This window comes from Arthrobotrys flagrans (genome assembly GCF_004000055.1).
Source record: "Arthrobotrys flagrans strain CBS H-5679 chromosome Unknown unitig_1, whole genome shotgun sequence".
NCBI classification, from domain to species: domain Eukaryota; kingdom Fungi; phylum Ascomycota; class Orbiliomycetes; order Orbiliales; family Orbiliaceae; genus Arthrobotrys; species Arthrobotrys flagrans.
Genome location: NW_027137556.1, coordinates 1,066,717 through 1,082,875, shown reverse-complemented (window position 1 = coordinate 1,082,875; position 16,159 = coordinate 1,066,717). Strand labels below are relative to the sequence as shown.

The following is a 16,159-nucleotide window of genomic DNA, read 5'->3' as shown; positions in this document are numbered from 1 at the left end:
ATTCAGTTTTAGGCAGTCGATAGGATTGGGAAACTCGTATTCCGATACCGCGGTCCACAACTTTGGAAGGAGAACTTGTGGTAGCCTCGAGAAAGCAATGAAAATATATTTACTCCGCTCCAGGAATATCTAACATAGGGTTCCACAGGCGGATTTTTAAAGCATCCCGTAGGTTTCGGCTTGAACATATGCAGGCCAGGTCCTTCCTGCCCGCATGGCAGTTAACCGTAATCTTCCCCCAATTTCGGCCTCGCGAGGTACCACCTCAGCATGTGCAGCTGCCCAAAGCTAGATCCATGGAAAAAGTGCAGGGGGAAATTCAGATTGCTATTCCCTGTAACCCGCGTGGGGGTCCCTGAAAAAGACATGAACGAAATTCCCAATATGATTTCTAGTATTTTTGGTGGTGACGATGTGTACTTGTAAACGAGCCTGTGGCGGTATATGGAGCCTGGAGGAATCGGCGAAGACAGCCATGCCTGTCGAATTATGCAAGTGTGGGGCCATGATGGCATGCACCAGCAGCTCAAACGTAGCGTGATTCTGTTTCAATAACAGCCACAGGTTCCTGCTGCATGCCAAAAACTAGTATACCCTATGCATATCCGTCGATATCTGGTACAATTACATATCTCCCCAACGTGGAGTCCTTGCTAGGCCCACACTTAATAGTATTATCAGATAAGAATCGATCGAATCGAAACATGCATCGAAACATTATTTGCAGAAGATTGGCTGTCACAGCGCTGTTGCCTGCAGCGACTTGACCGTTGAAGTCCCAAAAGAGACACAGACAAGAGGCCGAACATCCGGTCTAGCACCAACTCAATATCGGAAATGTGAATTTTGCCTTCGAGACCTCAACTGAAAATGTTTTTTCTCGAGATTACATCCTGTTAGAGTAGCTAGAAGCAGCTCCAGCTTGTGGCAGCAACACAGACCTGGGATCTGAAGTCTCACGTTATCTGAAATCTATAATTCAGCTCTTGGGCTCATGAGTGGTTTCTCATGCCCCTTGAATTAAGAATTTCCGAGGTACCGTACCATGCTCCGACGACCTTTCGAGGAATCACTGCCGAAACCCTTTTTTCCAGAATCATTCACGACCAATGGTGGAGAAGTCGCAACTGGGAAGGTCCGAAATGCTGATTTCCATATCCATGATAGCGCTATTTCACCAACCGAAGGCAACCATGCCACTAAACCTTGCCGGCCAGGCATGGGTCGGGCACTTTTACCATTGGCTCGTCCATCTCACAGATGATGTCGACTTATTTTGACAAGCTCTTCCCATCATCGAGTTAACTTCAAATCATCTTACTCGTCTTTCGCATGAACTAGCTAGGATGGGGACCCTGGATTCTGCCATGAGTCTAAACAATGAAAATCGCACGCGACAGCTGAAAGTATATAAGGGACTATACTATACTTTCGGCACTATATCTCCTTTTATCTTCACGAAGCCCATCTAATTTCCATTGTGAACCTACAACTCGGGTGCGCAAACTCTATCCGTTCTACTTCAGTGTCTATCCTCGCTTCTTGAATGTCTGGGAATTTGGAACATTCCCACGTTAGCGATTGATAGGACAGCGGTGCGACCGAGGCTGATACTTTGGAACTGCATTCGAGTCCAAATTATGCAGGGCTGCACTCGTCATTTGCGCTGCTTGCCATTGGTAGCCGGGACCGATCCATCGGACCAAATATCCAATTCCACGGCCAAAGCTGACAACCTTCGACTATATCCCGTTCTCTAAGTCAGGATCCCCTGCTTCGACTATGGACGGCCCTTGGTTTTCGTTTCTCGATGTATAGCACCTAGATACTTCAGTACTTGATACTTAGATACTAGCTAGACCCACCAATCAGGCTGGCTGAACTCTTGGACCGCTTGCACAAGACTCTTGGTGGCCACCCAAAGGGCTAAAGGGATCAATCTATGGCCAGTACCCACCTTCGAAAACGAAGAAAATCACCTCGATACTTTTTTCCTTCGAAAACCTGAATAGTACCCGGCGCATACCTCGAAAATCAAGTAAATCGATCGCTGATCTCCTATTTTCTTCCATCCAGTATTTGTCTCAAGCGCTGGAACTATCGGAACAAAAGATATTATTAAGCCCACGAATGTTTCCTAGTTGTGGTCCGAACCATGTCTCAGAAGCCTAACCAATCCAAGAACCGGGCACCCACCGTTGGGATTTTGTACCACATGGCTGCATGGAAACATTCGTGATTCAGAACCATGCATGGAAGAAAAAGTCACTCTTCTTCGTATTTTCCATTGGTCTGGAAGCTCGTAATCCAGCCTCCAGCGCTTGATTATCTCGCCTTGGCTTGCATCTTTTGTGGGCAAAACATGCTGAGGGGTTTGTCGGAGTCGACATCTGTATCTATATCTATGGGGGTACCGTGAATCAGAAAAGACGAATTTTAGTTTTCGCATCCGTGGCTTTTTTTCTGCATGCACACACATGCGGCTAGGTTCGGTGCTCCTGTGACACTAGAGTATTCGATTAGATCGAAATTATATTAATGTTTCACAAGTAAGAAATCTCGTTACAAATAAAATCCTGTACAGATTTTACGAAGACTTAAGGTATTAGGTCGCACGATATATCATTAGGGGAGATATTGGGAGACTTGAATAGAGCATTAATCTATAGATGTTTTCAGGAAATAATGTCAGAGGCCAACTCCAGAGAATATAGGTATTCCGCCCACCGTAAAAGTAAATTAACGGCTAATGAAACTAGAAATTAACAAAAGAGATTACCAAAAACAAAATCCGAGGAAACCCATAAGCGCTAGCTACCAGACTGACTCCAAGTTAGAATCCCCAGTTCATGTATCTACGTCGTAAGGTCATTGCTATCGCATTTCATCAAAGCCCAAGACGATCATGCTAGTTTCAACGCGCACCAAAAGTTAAAAGACCTCTAGTTTATTTAGCGCCCCATAGTCCCTTGGAAGCCCCACCACTGCCATTCCTCATTTGAATTGGCTTGCTTAGATCTGGGTCGTAGCTGTTGGATTGGATCCACTGGTCCATGACGACGTCGCCCCACTAAGTTTAGCGACATGTAAACGTTAGCAATGCTATTCCTTTTGATAAGGAAAATATTTAACCATTTATACGCACCTCACTCCATTCTCTCCACAAGTTGTCATCCAACTTGCTGACTCCTTCACGCCGTGCAGCCTTCATGACTTCTCTGGCTACCGCGACACTGGCGTCTCGGACACGCTCAATCCTGGGGTAGATCAAACCGGCGGCAATTTCTTCGGCATTCAAGCAGTTGGCCAATGCCACAGCAGATGAATAAACCATCTCGTCGGTGATCCTGGTGGCTTTAGCAAGGATAGCACCCTTACCGAGACCAGGGAAAATGTAGACATTGTTACCCTGGCCTGGTTGGTAAGTGACACCACCGCCATTAGCTGGGGTATAAGACGGGAATGGGGAACCAGAAGCAAATATAACTGTGCCTTCAGTCCAGTCAACGGCTTGCTGGAATGTACACTCAGCCTTGGACAAAGGGTTGCTAAGAGGGAAGAGAATAGGTCGACGATTCATGCCACCAGCATCAACAGAAACCTTCAAGGCGCGGACAACACTCTCAGTGAAGATACCGAATGTAGCGGCCAAACCGAGGAGGGCAGTTGGGCGAACATATTCGATAACATCTTCAAGAGTCTTGAATTGGTGACCTGCATTGTCTGTTCGGGCGAAGAATTTCTTGTGCTCAGCAAGTCGGTCACCACGGTCCAATGTAACCAAACCCTTAGTATCCACCAAGTAGAACTTGGACTTGGCTTCCATCTCAGAGAGACCTTGACGGGTATAGTACTCCATGACTTGTTTAGCGACACCAACACCAGCGGAACCAGCACCCATAAATACGAGACGTTGGTCCTGAAGAGGAACGTTTGAAAGACGGACGGCGTTCATGTATCCAGATAGAATGACGGCACCGGTTCCCTGAACGTCATCGTTGAAGGACTTATAATCATGTCGATAACGTTCAAGGTAGTGGAAAGCTTTGTCGGTCTCAAAGTCCTCGAACTGGATGATCATATCCGGGTAAACCGAGGCAGCGGCGGTCATGAACTCGTCCATGAACTCGAGAGCCTCTGGCTTGGGAACACGTCTCTGACGGAGACCCAGGTAGAGAGGATCGCGGAGGTTATCCTCATTTTCGGTTCCAAGATCGAGCACAATGGGGAGGGTCTTCTCAGGGTCGATACCAGCTGCAGCAACGTATAGAGCGAGCTTCCCGATTGGGATACCAACACCATTAATTCCGAGATCACCGAGACCCAAGATTCTGGATCCGTCAGTGACGACGCAAATTTCAGGATGCGGGTATGGCCAATTCTTTAGGATGGTGGTTAGGCTGGCACGCTGCTTGATCGAAATATAGAGAGCCTCTGGCTTTGTGAAAATAGTGCTATATTGCAGGCAGACGTCACCAATTGTCGGGGTATAGACGATAGGCATAAGTTCCTGGAAGCTCTGGATCAGCTAATGGCTAGAAACGAATACCCAATAGTTCTACCATACCTTTGCATTATCCATCAAAAGTCTGTAAAACAGATCGATGTTTGTGGACTTGAGGGTGGAGAGGTACAAGTACTTGTCGATTCCCGTTTGTCGACTACGAATCATTTTCATGGCGCGCATGCACTGAATATCCTGAGTCTCCATGACATGCGGCAGAAGCCCAGTCAAGTTTAGCTCCTGACGGTCCTTCGGGCTTGTCGATGTGCCTATGAGATCTCTTAGCCCAATCCCGAGTAACAGCTTCTATCATTAACAACATACCTCTGTTGAGAATAGGTTCTCGAAGCAACTGATATCCTTTCTTATTACCCTCCAGCAGGTTCACAGCTGCGGTGAGCTGCTTAACTTCCAAAGGCTTTTCTGGAGCATATCCAGAAAGGACGTCCAGTCTGACAGACTGGAGCATCGTATCAATGATGGCCGAATCGACCGGATTCGATAGAGTTTTCATCCTTTGTCTTGCAAGTGAAACTCTTCTGGATCTTGCGCCTACGCTGGAATTCCGGGGAGGTGATGTGGGAATTTGTGGAGTTGGTACTTCTGGGATGTTCTGCAAGCTCGCTCCTGCAATGGATGTAGCTGGAGATGAATCCGCGGAGAAAATAGTGGCTGCAGAAGGAGTAACTAGGACGGCAGAGCCAGGGGATTCAGCGTATGTACCAGAAGAATGAGACTTGTCGAAATACGATGTATCTACAGTCGTCGGAGCTGCCATCAGGTTGTCGCTATGGGGGACGATCGAGATGGTACTTCGGCCGGCCACTGGAGGCAGAGAGATATTTATGTTATACACGTTTATGGTATATAAGATGGGTATGAATCAGGATCCGTAGATATACGCACTCGAGACGCCCAACCTCCCGGCTGTAGCTACTGTCGGTTCGCTTATCTTTCCGTGTGTGGGGTTTTCTTGGAGCAAATCCGTATCGAATCGATGTTATGGGGATAGACCGTAGCTTTCAGCGGTGAGGTATCGATGTCGCCGGCACTGCAAGGGTGGCTTGCATGCAGATATGGAAAGAGCTTCCAAGAAAAGATGTAGTTTATAAATTAAAAGCTTTTAAAAGAGGGGCACCCGTCTATGAATTCCAAAAAGGTTTATCGGTCTAGTAATATCGATAAAGTTCTATAGTCTAGCTTAAAGAGAGTAAATGGAACCGATCAACGGATTCCTGCCGACTAAAAAGATCACTAAAGAGGGTTTCGGGGGTCGGTTTGCGGGAGTAGCAAATACGAAGCGGCCTAGATGACAACGCGACGCCAGAGGATTATTTCGGATGAATTAGTGGGAGGAAATAGTTCAAAGCCTGCGAGGGGCGGAGTATTTCGACTTTATACCAAACCGACGTACTCGATAAAGGGCGAACAGACCCGACCCGCTCTTCAGCTGAACTATTTACGCGCGACATCTTGCTTCCATCCTGTGAATCCCTAGACTGTTTCCTGGACCTGTGAAGCAGTTGAAACACGTGTGGGAAATGTTTCGCCCGTAAAGCTCTGTGCCTTTGAAGCCCCCCTCTTTCTCCTTAATGGATCCTGGTGGAGAATCTTTGGGCGGCAAACATCGAGATATTGTTGGCCGGGGGTACGAATTGGGCCGCCTTAGCGAATATACCCTGCTCGACCCAGGTCGGAGGTGTGCCTCAGATTTGTATGAGGATTTGGCAAGGATAACCCGACCAGGACCTTCAACCCTAACCGATGCAGTGATGGTGGCCCGAATAGCGGAACGAAACCGTTTGTGCCACATGCAGGACCAGATATCTGAATACGGCTGAGAGAACTATGATGTCGGTTTGTCATCAAAGAGCTTGGCCACTTGGCAGCGCGTATCATATCAAGCCCGTCAAACGGGAGCCTTAATGCAATAATCGGAACCCGTCGGCTGGGACGCATGTCGAGGATCTTCGATCTCGGGCCCGGAAGCCTGGAATGCAAATGAACCATAGTGATGTTCTACCATTTCGAATGTAATGACGTACTGTTAAATAACACGTCTGCCTCGCTATCGAGGTTCTGTCAACGAGAATTAATACCGTTCCTTTGCTGAATAGGAACAAGGGTTGAGGAACTCTTACCCGGAGTTCATGGTGGAAGCTATAAAACGGCCTTCTTTAGATAGCTAGATTATTCGCGAATCTTGCAATTAATCTAAAATTTCGAACGTTTCGACGTTTCTCCGGAAAAGCCCACCGACGATTACATTATCTCCCACCTCACACACCAAACACAAACCCGACCCACAATGGACGGCATCAGACCCTACAAATTATCGATCCCCCAGGAAAGGATTGATTTAGTCAAACAAAAACTTGATCTTGCCAACTTCCCCGATGGTAACTACTCGAGAATTCGAATCTCAATACATCCCGAAGCATATTGTTATTCTTAACCTAACTGCCTGCCGCAGATAGAATTGGGATTTGGGGACACCGCTCTCGGAAATCAAACGTCTTACGAAATACTAGAAGGGAAGCTCCGACTGGCGGGCGGCTAAGTCTCATCTGAATAAAGTCCCCCAGTTCACGACAACGATCGAAGTAGACGGATTTGAACCTTTGGCGATACATTCTGTCCATGTCAAGTGCAAAGTACTAAGAGTCAAAGCAATTCCATTGATTTTCATTCACGGATGGCTAGGGAGTTTTCTCGAGAGTTTGGAGTTGATCCCGCTCCTTACAGCGGGTGCAAATGGCCCATACTTTAAGTAATACCTTTTTGCTGAAGATACTTCGAAGATGTAACACTGAGAATATACTAACTTTGTCTAAGCGTTGTTGCACCTTCCCTAGCCGGTTTGTAGCCTTCGGTGGAAACCCCCCCTCCTACCAAGCTCGGATGCCTCTAATCATTAAATGCAGATATCGGGTTTTCTGATGCTCTTAAGAAGATTGGCTTCGACTCGGCAAAAGTACCGTTCCCCCCCAGGTCTACATTGTTAAAATGTGAAGCTGGCTAATTTCTCTCGCTTTAAAAGCATGCAGAGTTCCACCATAAGTTGATGTTGAAACTTGGATATAATGAATATGGTATGATAACCGGATAATTATGCGAAAAGAGAATAGAGGAACGGAGAAACTAACAAGTATATACACCACCATAGTAACTCAAGGAGGCGATTGGAGTAACAATATCTCGAAGATTGTTAAGCCACTCATATATACGTGAAAGCTGACCTTTTCAAGGTGCAGTAATCTCCAAATTCATGGCCGTTAAATACGGTCCTACACACCGCGAATCGTGCCACTTCAACTTCATGTGGTGGGTATCTCCTCCAGAGGTCACCCAAAATCCATTTCTATGGCTACAGTATAGTCTTCAGTCACACGGCGAGCTCGATAAGGAGAGGTTGGCACGCCGAAAGTGGTTTTACGACGAGGGAATCGGTTACAATAACCTTCAAAGCTCGAAGCCGCAAACCATCGGATATGCATTACGGGATAGCCCTGTGGGATTATTGGCCTGGATTTATGAAAAGATGCATGACTGGAGTGACGGGTATGATGAGTTATAAACGCCCTATATTTGAGCATAGAAGCTAACGTATGTCAATCCGATAGCTATATGTGGACTGATGATGAAAGTGAGTACTCCCTAGTCCTCCATATATCTCTTGGCTCTGGCCGCTTTGGAATCCTTTGAAGGGTCAACTTGTTGATCCGGTATGTTAGTCTTAACCTGGGTTTCGATGTATGGCTCCTCAAACGATGGTCCGGCTGCCTCCGGACGTATCTATTACACGGGCGAGCACCAGCCCGCCGACTAAAGGACTACGGTATTTCGTCCAATCCAATCATCAGTCCCAATTGGTATTAGCGTTTTCCCGCTTGATATTATCGACTGGCCCCTCGCATGGGGTAGAACAACCGGGAGGGCCGTATTCGAGAAGGCACATCCTAGTGGAGGACACTTCGCCGCCCACGAAAGACCAGAGTGGCTTGCCGAAGACTTGAAAACTATGTTTGGGAAGAAAGGAAATTCATATGGTGTTGTTACTGGGAGGAACGGATTTGCAGTTGGAGCGAAATTATGAACTTAGAATTAGAGATAACTTGAATAGACAAGTTCGCAAAGGTGTATTGAAACTTATGGAGACTATGATAATACTGCCGAGCTATATGGTAATAAAGTTCCAGAGAAGTTGTTTTGCAAGTGAATTATCGAATATCCGCCCTCGATAAAGCATAATGTATAGGAGCGAGTTCCAATATAAAAAAAACAGCCCGATCCACTAGTAGTTGAAAAAAGCCACCTCCCGTATACGAAGTCACCGCAATGGAAGAGAAATGATTGGGATTTTTCATAATCCTCGCCCCGGTACCTAGAGAAGGAGCATGTTAGCCATAAGCATGAAGATTTCAATAGAGCTGGATACACACTCTTTTCTTCAATCAGAATAATAATCATAATAAGTATCGATATCCCTGTCCCGAAATCCATCGGGCGGTCCATCTGGAGTTGGTGGCCTGATAGGTTTTGTAAGATCGAAGCGAAATTTACGTCGGTATAGCGGGTTTGAGTGTGTGCGGAGCAGCGCCGGCGGGCCAGTTGAGGGTTTTCCATTGGTTGGGAAGGGCCAAATTTCGTCCAAGACCGGGTGAGCCTCGACACGCAAACTGCCATCTGCTTTCTCTTGGAATACTTGAAATTCGCACTTCTTGCCATAATGAGCTCTTTTCCGGAGTCCCCTGCCTAGAAAGTTTTCCACTCCATATCCGATCCCTTTGAGGAGCTGTCGAATGGTGCAGGGTCTAGTGGCGCCTCCTGGGATGAGTTTAAGTAGATCAGTGACACACCGTTTTTCATAGGTCACAGGGTTGCCGCATTCGTCGAAAACCCAGATACTCACTTCTAGATAGTCAAGCCTTGGATCAGTGGAAGGTCTGAATCTATACCTGTCGTGCAAATCTCGATGAGTGAATCCAATGGGCAATCCGGTGAAAACATCGTCCTCCAAGAATGGCGTTGGGTCCGCGGTGACAGAGGCGTTGACATAGTAATTCTGAGAGTCTTGTCTCAAGAGGCATGATTCGACGATCCCAGATGTAGCTGTGCATTCGAGATACCCATTTTCAACGGAAAAGAGACCATGTTTTCCCTTGAATGATAGTTGATGGCCTTCCCAGGTGTATCTTCCTTCTTTAAAGATCTGAAGGGAGATGACAACCCTGAAGCGTGGGAAGGCCTTGGCAGCACAGAGTTGGGCTTCGACAGGCAGAAGAGACATGATTTGAATGATGATCTCATTGGGGACTTTAGCGAGATAGCACTTCTTAACCTTAGCGTTGCCTTTGCAATCGCAAGGGGTGTTATAGGTTGGTGCAAGGGAAAGAGCCCTGACGGGCAAAGTAGCGCTGTTCGTGCGGGTTAACATTGAGTGGTTAACTCGATAGGATGCACGCAATATGTCACTGCTGATAACACGTTGCTTACCTCTGCTTAACCATTATGTTGGAATAGTGTGATGAGAATTGGAGTGTAGATAGAATGAAGTCGGTGTAACACGCGTTCGTTTTTATAGTTTTCTCGAGGGAAACTTTTGGACAATAGTTTTGTTTTGCACACGGGAATGCACGCTGATCATACAATGTGGGAATCTTCCATAGACAGTATCACATTACAAAAACAGCTGTCGAGAATCCTTTTCATCGAGTAGACAGCTTGGTACATGAAATCCTCTAGTAGCAGTAGTAATAAGTGTTGTTTTTGTTGGAAGGCCAGATCCCTGCTGGTTCGAGCCTATCAACAACCAAGAATTGGACGATGGGGTCCAGTAGTGTGCAGGGATCGAGAGCGATCTTCTTTGCTCATAGTTACAGCCCTAAATGCTCGACTAATTTCCGAATCGTGTGTAACACGCGGTAGCTAGCCGGTTGGCATAGATATATGATGATATGTTAGTACTAATTGATGTGACAACATGAGGTATACTCTGTAACAGACCTGATATATGTCCCGAACGTTTGCCGGGGTGCACTCTGCATTGCCGTGTCCGAGTTTGGCACTTCCAACCCACTCGGGGCATACGCTTGTTCAATCCCGATATTGTAAAAGCTCCTTCCTTCCGAAAGTCAGCCTGGACAGAAATCTCAAGTTTGACTAACAAAATATTGGATAGTTGTTATATCTCTTTCAACTGCTCAATTTTCACCTTCTACGTTACTTTCCTTTTTAGTATTTGAGATAGCCTTATAAGGTAGTTTTTAAAAGCATTTTCCCAGGGTGCCTGGGGGTTTAAAGGTTCTGGCCACCCCGAAATGCCGGTAGTAATGCGAAATTGAAGTTTGATGCATCGATGCTATGTCCCAGTTCTGTGATGTTGTATCCAGATGTTGTATTGCACGTGTTGGTGGGCCGTAGCAGAATTTTGAAATATCGACGGTCATTTCAGAATGGATAGTATATATATATGATCGTGACGTCCTTCCCCCCCTTAGCAATCATTCCTTTGGCTTTTCAATACTAGGTAGTACTTAGAGGCTTTCGTTCAATATCTCACTAAGCTAGCCGTTCTGTCACCCAAGCTCTTTGATCGATCCTGTTTATACCCTAGCCATGAAATTCTTCACTCTTACCGGGCTTTGCGCCATCATCCTCCCCTTCGCCACCGTCAGCGCAGGTGTCATAACCCCTCCCTGGCCATCTCAATCTAAAGAACTATGGATGGGAACATACAAGTACGAAAACGACCAATTCTCCGGCCAAGTTTGGGTCAGTTCAACATCTATATATCATATTTATACAACAAACTTAAGGCCAAAATACTAATACAAAGATTATGCTCAACAGACCAAACAAATGAACTGCGGAAACGTCGCTCAGCCATTAATCCAAGTCTTCTGGGCTAGAGGGGAAGAATGGCAGGAAACCCCATTCGAGCCTAAGAGAAGTTGGTTCGATTCTCAAGGAAACGTTTGGTATAATTTCGCTGGTATGCACTTATTTACTGGTCCCAAATCTTTGTTTACCAATACTACTCCGTTTTTACTGACGATATTTTGTCGAATAGGACCTGCACCTGGTGCAACGCAATTCTATCTCAAGTTGACTTGCCTGGATAGGGTGATATACGACCCAGGAAATTTCGTGAATTACCAAATTCAACGAAATTGAGCTCATGAGTGAAGTTTCGCTACGAAGCGACGAGCAAGAACTACCGATGGTGATTAGGATGGAGAAGCTTCGATATACTAAAGCAAGAGGCACTCGAGGCGGCAGGAGTACTGCGTCAGACACGAGTTCTAATATTGAACCGGGATAGCGATATAATTCCCTCGACTCTAGATGTATCTGGTCCTATATGAAGCGCACGGGAATATGGGAGAGGTGAGAGTAATGCAGTGCGAGAAATTTAATGGCTTGACTATTTAGAGAGTTAACAGATATTAACGACATAATACCATTAATGCTTTAGAAAATAATGAAGTTGCTATATACAATATACGCCCATGCCCTTTATCAATGCCATGTAGTAGTACAAACCCAGCATAACATAGCACCATACACCCTCCGAATATGCTAAACACCGATCGCGAAAGCAGAAACTACTTGTTTAAATCAACGTCCCGCAACCCCATTAACCTGGCCATAATTCATCGCAACAGCAGGTTGATACCCAAGCACATTAGCCGGCACCAATAACTGCTTCCTCGTCTCCACTTCTCTATTCTCCTGAATCAACGAGCAGCACTATAACATTTCCAGAACCCGTCAGTAATTAATCGTAATTATTTTTTTTTTCAGAAATGAAAAACTCACCTGACAAAAAAAATGCCTTATACAATCGCCACATCCCGATCCCTTCATATTATACTTACTCCTCGCTTCTCCCCTCTGCATCATCCCCATAATCCATTGTGCACCACAGATCATTAGACCACAGAATCCCCAGCAGGGACCGTTACAACAACGGTTGTAGTCCGAGACACTTTTGTTCCGCATTCGGTGGTGGATTTCACCATATGTAACACATGGGCAGAAGAAGCCGATGCAGCCTGATTAGTAACAAAAGTATTTTGATTAGAGTTGTTCTATGTTTATAACCATTCGACGAAGAATACGGACAGAGGAGGGGCTTACATTTATCACAATCCCCGAAACATCCGCAAGTACCGTATATCCAATCATTTGGTGCTAAAGGTTTTTGAATGGTGACGACTCCCACTTGTTGTTGAAGAGGGATTTGGTAGAAGCCTTGTTGGTTGGCTGAAACAGAGGGTTCTGGAGCTTCGACCTGGAAATTTAAGGTTAGGGTTTTGAAATCTTAACTATGGTATAACAAAGATTGGGTTTGAAGGACGTACCTTATGCATTATGATAGATGTATCCCAAGATCTTGAATTGAAAAGGAGGGTATTCAATTGTATCGTGATGAAAGTCGTTCAAACGAAATGTCGATGTATAAAATCCCAATGTCCACAATAATATTATATACTATGTCTATTGTTGTTCAAAAGTAATCCTTTGACTCCAAATTCTAGGGGTTATTGAAAGAGGCTTCAAAATCACGACGACTAGCGTCCAGGATATAAGCTTTTTCTTTAGTACCACCTCTCGACCGTTAAGCTAGGGCGATGTTACCATACTAACCAGTTGCGCACCCACTGTGGCTTGGCGACGGGTGATTACGTAGACCCACGAACAACCAAAAATTACTCTTCTTAAATTCCTTATACGATCGATGGGATGCCAAGAAGGGTAGTCGATTGTTATAATTAGTAGACGGGAATATAATTAAAATTAATTTGAGGGAAGACACGGTGCTGTGGATCCTTTAAAGAAACGTTAATTATGAAAAAAAATGATGGAACTTTACTTGGAGATTGTGCTGGGGCTTACGCGGCTTGCATTGTGCTTATAAAGATTCACATGCTATTAAGTAACGTTACCGTCGATGAAACTCGCCATAACTGAAACCTGGTTCGATGTCTGATTGTGAGACCCTTTTTCTAGAAACCATCCCGACGTCCACAGGACTCCGACGACCGACTTCGCCCGAACCGAGCTCCTTACCTACCGCCGGTAGTCTGTTTGACCCCTATGTTTCCAGATACTTGCCTTTTTCTGCAGGTCCGATGCCCAACAGCCTCGTTTGCACTGGTGCCTGCGCTGTGTTGTCTCATAAACTACAACAATATCAACCCATTTGTTGGCAAGGCTAGGCCGGCGAGGCTGCTTATTAAGCCCACTTCTGAATAAGTGGTATATATGCACTGCTCGATCGCAATTTTTGAGGGGTGGCGGTGGCCCGGAATTGAAGAGCAATACTCAACGAAGACCTAACCCATGTTGCCGTTGTGTCTCCTTTGTGGCCCGATTTGTACGAGAACCTGATGACACAAGAGCCAGAACATCTAGCATTTGTTCCGCCGGGCTTTGTTTTGCGAATACATGTTCTCAAAAGACGGGTCTGGTTCACGAGACAAGGCATAGATAGAGACAAAAAAGATAAACTACATACACCGAAAGAAGAGGCTGTAGGATACGCATCAACCTCCTAGAAGACGCTAGAAAATAAAATACAAAAAGGTGCCCTCTGTCCAAATATAGAAATACACAATCTCTTCCCCAAAAACATATCGATGACCAAGTAAACTCCATCTCCATCTCCATTTTAAACTTGCACCCGATGATAATGCCCCCAATGCGTCATCCCCACATATTCCCCCTCCTCCCCCCTCATCGCGTCAAATGGATCCTTCCCTCTAAACACAAACCTCTCGGCTCCCTTCTCCTCTCCATACCTAAAATACTCAAACTCAACCAACACAACCGCATCAGTCGGTTGAATCATCCTCCCGCCGTTACTACTATTATACCCACCCCTCAAGAAATGCATCGGAATGGGCTTTATCGTTGACGGTAAATAAAAGAACACGGGGGTGGTAAGTAATGAGATGGTATTATAATACATCGCTGGAATAGTAGGTTCCCGTGATTTATCGAGTATCGGACCAAAGTAATCCGTTACATTTGACCAGTTTGTTGAAGTGCTTATGTCTATTGTATAAATATTCTTCTCGTCATCTAGTTTCGCAGTTGTAAAGGGGACTTTATTCATTGTTGATTCGAAGATTTTTAGTAACTTTTGAGTTTCCTTGCGAATTTTGGATCGATGACGGTTTACGGTTGTGAATGGGGAGTTGTGGGTTATTCTGGTGATGTAATATTGGGTGAAGGAGAAGATTAGGGCTATGGGGAATGTTAGGATGAAGAATGTTAGCATGAGGTAATGTCTCCATGCTGCTGGTTTAGGAGTTGTGGCGTAGTTTTCGGCGTCGGAGCCTAACATGTATATATAACTATGACAGCGACCGAGGGTATTGCGAATAGCGGATATAGGTTTCGTGATCCAATTTAATCCTTTAGAATTCGAATTTATCCTCAATATCGTATTCCCAAACGAACATGTTCCCTTCGATCCACCATCAGCAAACCCATGTTTCGCAATCTTTCCCCAAAACTTCGAGAGTACGTCCATAGCCATCGGTGTGACTTGCGGCGGAATATCAGGTTGACGATTGTATTTGTTAAGTTTTAGACCTGTTGTCGAATAATATTTTAATTTTGGGGAGGTTTCGATGAGACATTTCCAGGTTTTGCAGACTTGTCGGCAGGAGGTTAGGACTGTTAGGGCCGTGGTTTCTAAGAGGATTGATTCTACGATTTCGAGGGGGAGATATGGCATTTTGGTGGTTGTGGGGTTAGCCACGGTTGGATTGGATGTTGTTCTTGAAGACATGCTATAAGGAGTCTGTTGGGTTTTGTCTCTCGGCCGGAACGGTGGGATGCGGAGCCGAAGCGAAGTTGGTGATCGAGTGACCCCAACCGGCTGGGTACTGCAGTGCGAAGGTGAATATACTCCAGCGGAGTCGACGATCGGGGGAATGAAAGTGATGAACTCTAAAAAAAGATATTTCTAAAGCGTATGAGAGCGACTACGCTGTAATATAACATTGACGGGGCTGAGAGTCCTGAGGTTGATGTTGAGACCTGCTCCGTCTGACAAGACTACGGCTGTAACGGCGCTTATTTGCGAACTTAAGCGTTCCAAGGCATCGAGCTAACCCACTTACTCCGTCGGAACAGATTGAAAGGAATAATAACAAGAAGAGTCTGATGTTAGCCGGCAGTCAAACCTAAGGTGCGGGGTCACCGTAACTTTACTGCCATTGTATACAGATCAACTGAGGGTGTATCGATCCAGAGACGCATGACCATATGGCTCTGCATAACTCCTTTGCAGGCTTTGGGCTCGTGGATTTCGGATACAAAAGGGATTTGTTTCAATGCCATGATTTGGGGTGTCCTACGGGGTACTTTAACTTCGTTTAAGCAGTACCCAGATCATGCCCAGCCTGGGTCGGTGGTTGCAGGGAGGTTGCGTCATGATGCATATGCCGGAATAGCCTGGCAATGGTCAGACGTCCCTGTTAGATAACTGCGCGAGTCCGTTATTTGGTACCACGTTTCCTGGACCGACACTAATGAATGACTATGCAGGGAAAGAGTGGAGGGGTCGAATTGATATCCGATGGTTATTGTATCGCATTGCATTGCGGAGACAAAATTAGAGGTAGCCTCAGCAGTACA

At 45.7% G+C, this 16,159-nt stretch overlaps 6 protein-coding genes across 6 annotated transcripts; 2 read left to right on the top strand and 4 right to left on the bottom strand.

Annotated features, from left to right (window-relative positions):
• Window positions 1-2,947: 2,947 nt before the first annotated feature.
• DFL_008318 (uncharacterized protein) lies at window positions 2,948-5,976 on the bottom strand (the record flags this gene model as incomplete). The annotated part of the gene is made up of 6 exons (XM_067638035.1): window positions 2,948-3,070; window positions 3,146-4,510; window positions 4,568-4,773; window positions 4,829-5,329; window positions 5,411-5,476; window positions 5,919-5,976. 6 exons carry the CDS (start codon window positions 5,974-5,976, stop codon window positions 2,948-2,950), a joined length of 2,319 nt encoding a protein of 772 aa, XP_067485965.1.
• An 836-nt stretch (window positions 5,977-6,812) lies between these two features.
• DFL_008317 (uncharacterized protein) lies at window positions 6,813-8,333 on the top strand (the record flags this gene model as incomplete). Its single annotated transcript, XM_067638034.1, has 10 exons — window positions 6,813-6,903; window positions 6,978-7,064; window positions 7,112-7,274; window positions 7,340-7,362; window positions 7,429-7,478; window positions 7,545-7,596; window positions 7,671-7,691; window positions 7,753-8,065; window positions 8,128-8,150; window positions 8,239-8,333. 10 exons carry the CDS (start codon window positions 6,813-6,815, stop codon window positions 8,331-8,333), a joined length of 918 nt encoding a protein of 305 aa, XP_067485964.1.
• A 621-nt stretch (window positions 8,334-8,954) lies between these two features.
• Window positions 8,955-9,941, bottom strand: DFL_008316 (uncharacterized protein; the record flags this gene model as incomplete). The annotated part of the gene is made up of 1 exon (XM_067638033.1): window positions 8,955-9,941. The coding sequence occupies one exon, from the start codon at window positions 9,939-9,941 to the stop codon at window positions 8,955-8,957; it is 987 nt and encodes a 328-aa protein (XP_067485963.1).
• Window positions 9,942-11,122: 1,181 nt separating this feature from the next.
• DFL_008315 (uncharacterized protein) lies at window positions 11,123-11,680 on the top strand (the record flags this gene model as incomplete). The annotated part of the gene is made up of 3 exons (XM_067638032.1): window positions 11,123-11,278; window positions 11,357-11,498; window positions 11,577-11,680. The coding sequence occupies 3 exons, from the start codon at window positions 11,123-11,125 to the stop codon at window positions 11,678-11,680; spliced, it is 402 nt and encodes a 133-aa protein (XP_067485962.1).
• Window positions 11,681-12,124: 444 nt separating this feature from the next.
• Window positions 12,125-12,879, bottom strand: DFL_008314 (uncharacterized protein; the record flags this gene model as incomplete). Its single annotated transcript, XM_067638031.1, has 4 exons — window positions 12,125-12,256; window positions 12,326-12,561; window positions 12,647-12,800; window positions 12,871-12,879. 4 exons carry the CDS (start codon window positions 12,877-12,879, stop codon window positions 12,125-12,127), a joined length of 531 nt encoding a protein of 176 aa, XP_067485961.1.
• A 1,301-nt stretch (window positions 12,880-14,180) lies between these two features.
• DFL_008313 (uncharacterized protein) lies at window positions 14,181-15,254 on the bottom strand (the record flags this gene model as incomplete). The annotated part of the gene is made up of 1 exon (XM_067638030.1): window positions 14,181-15,254. One exon carries the CDS (start codon window positions 15,252-15,254, stop codon window positions 14,181-14,183), a length of 1,074 nt encoding a protein of 357 aa, XP_067485960.1.
• Window positions 15,255-16,159: the final 905 nt, after the last annotated feature.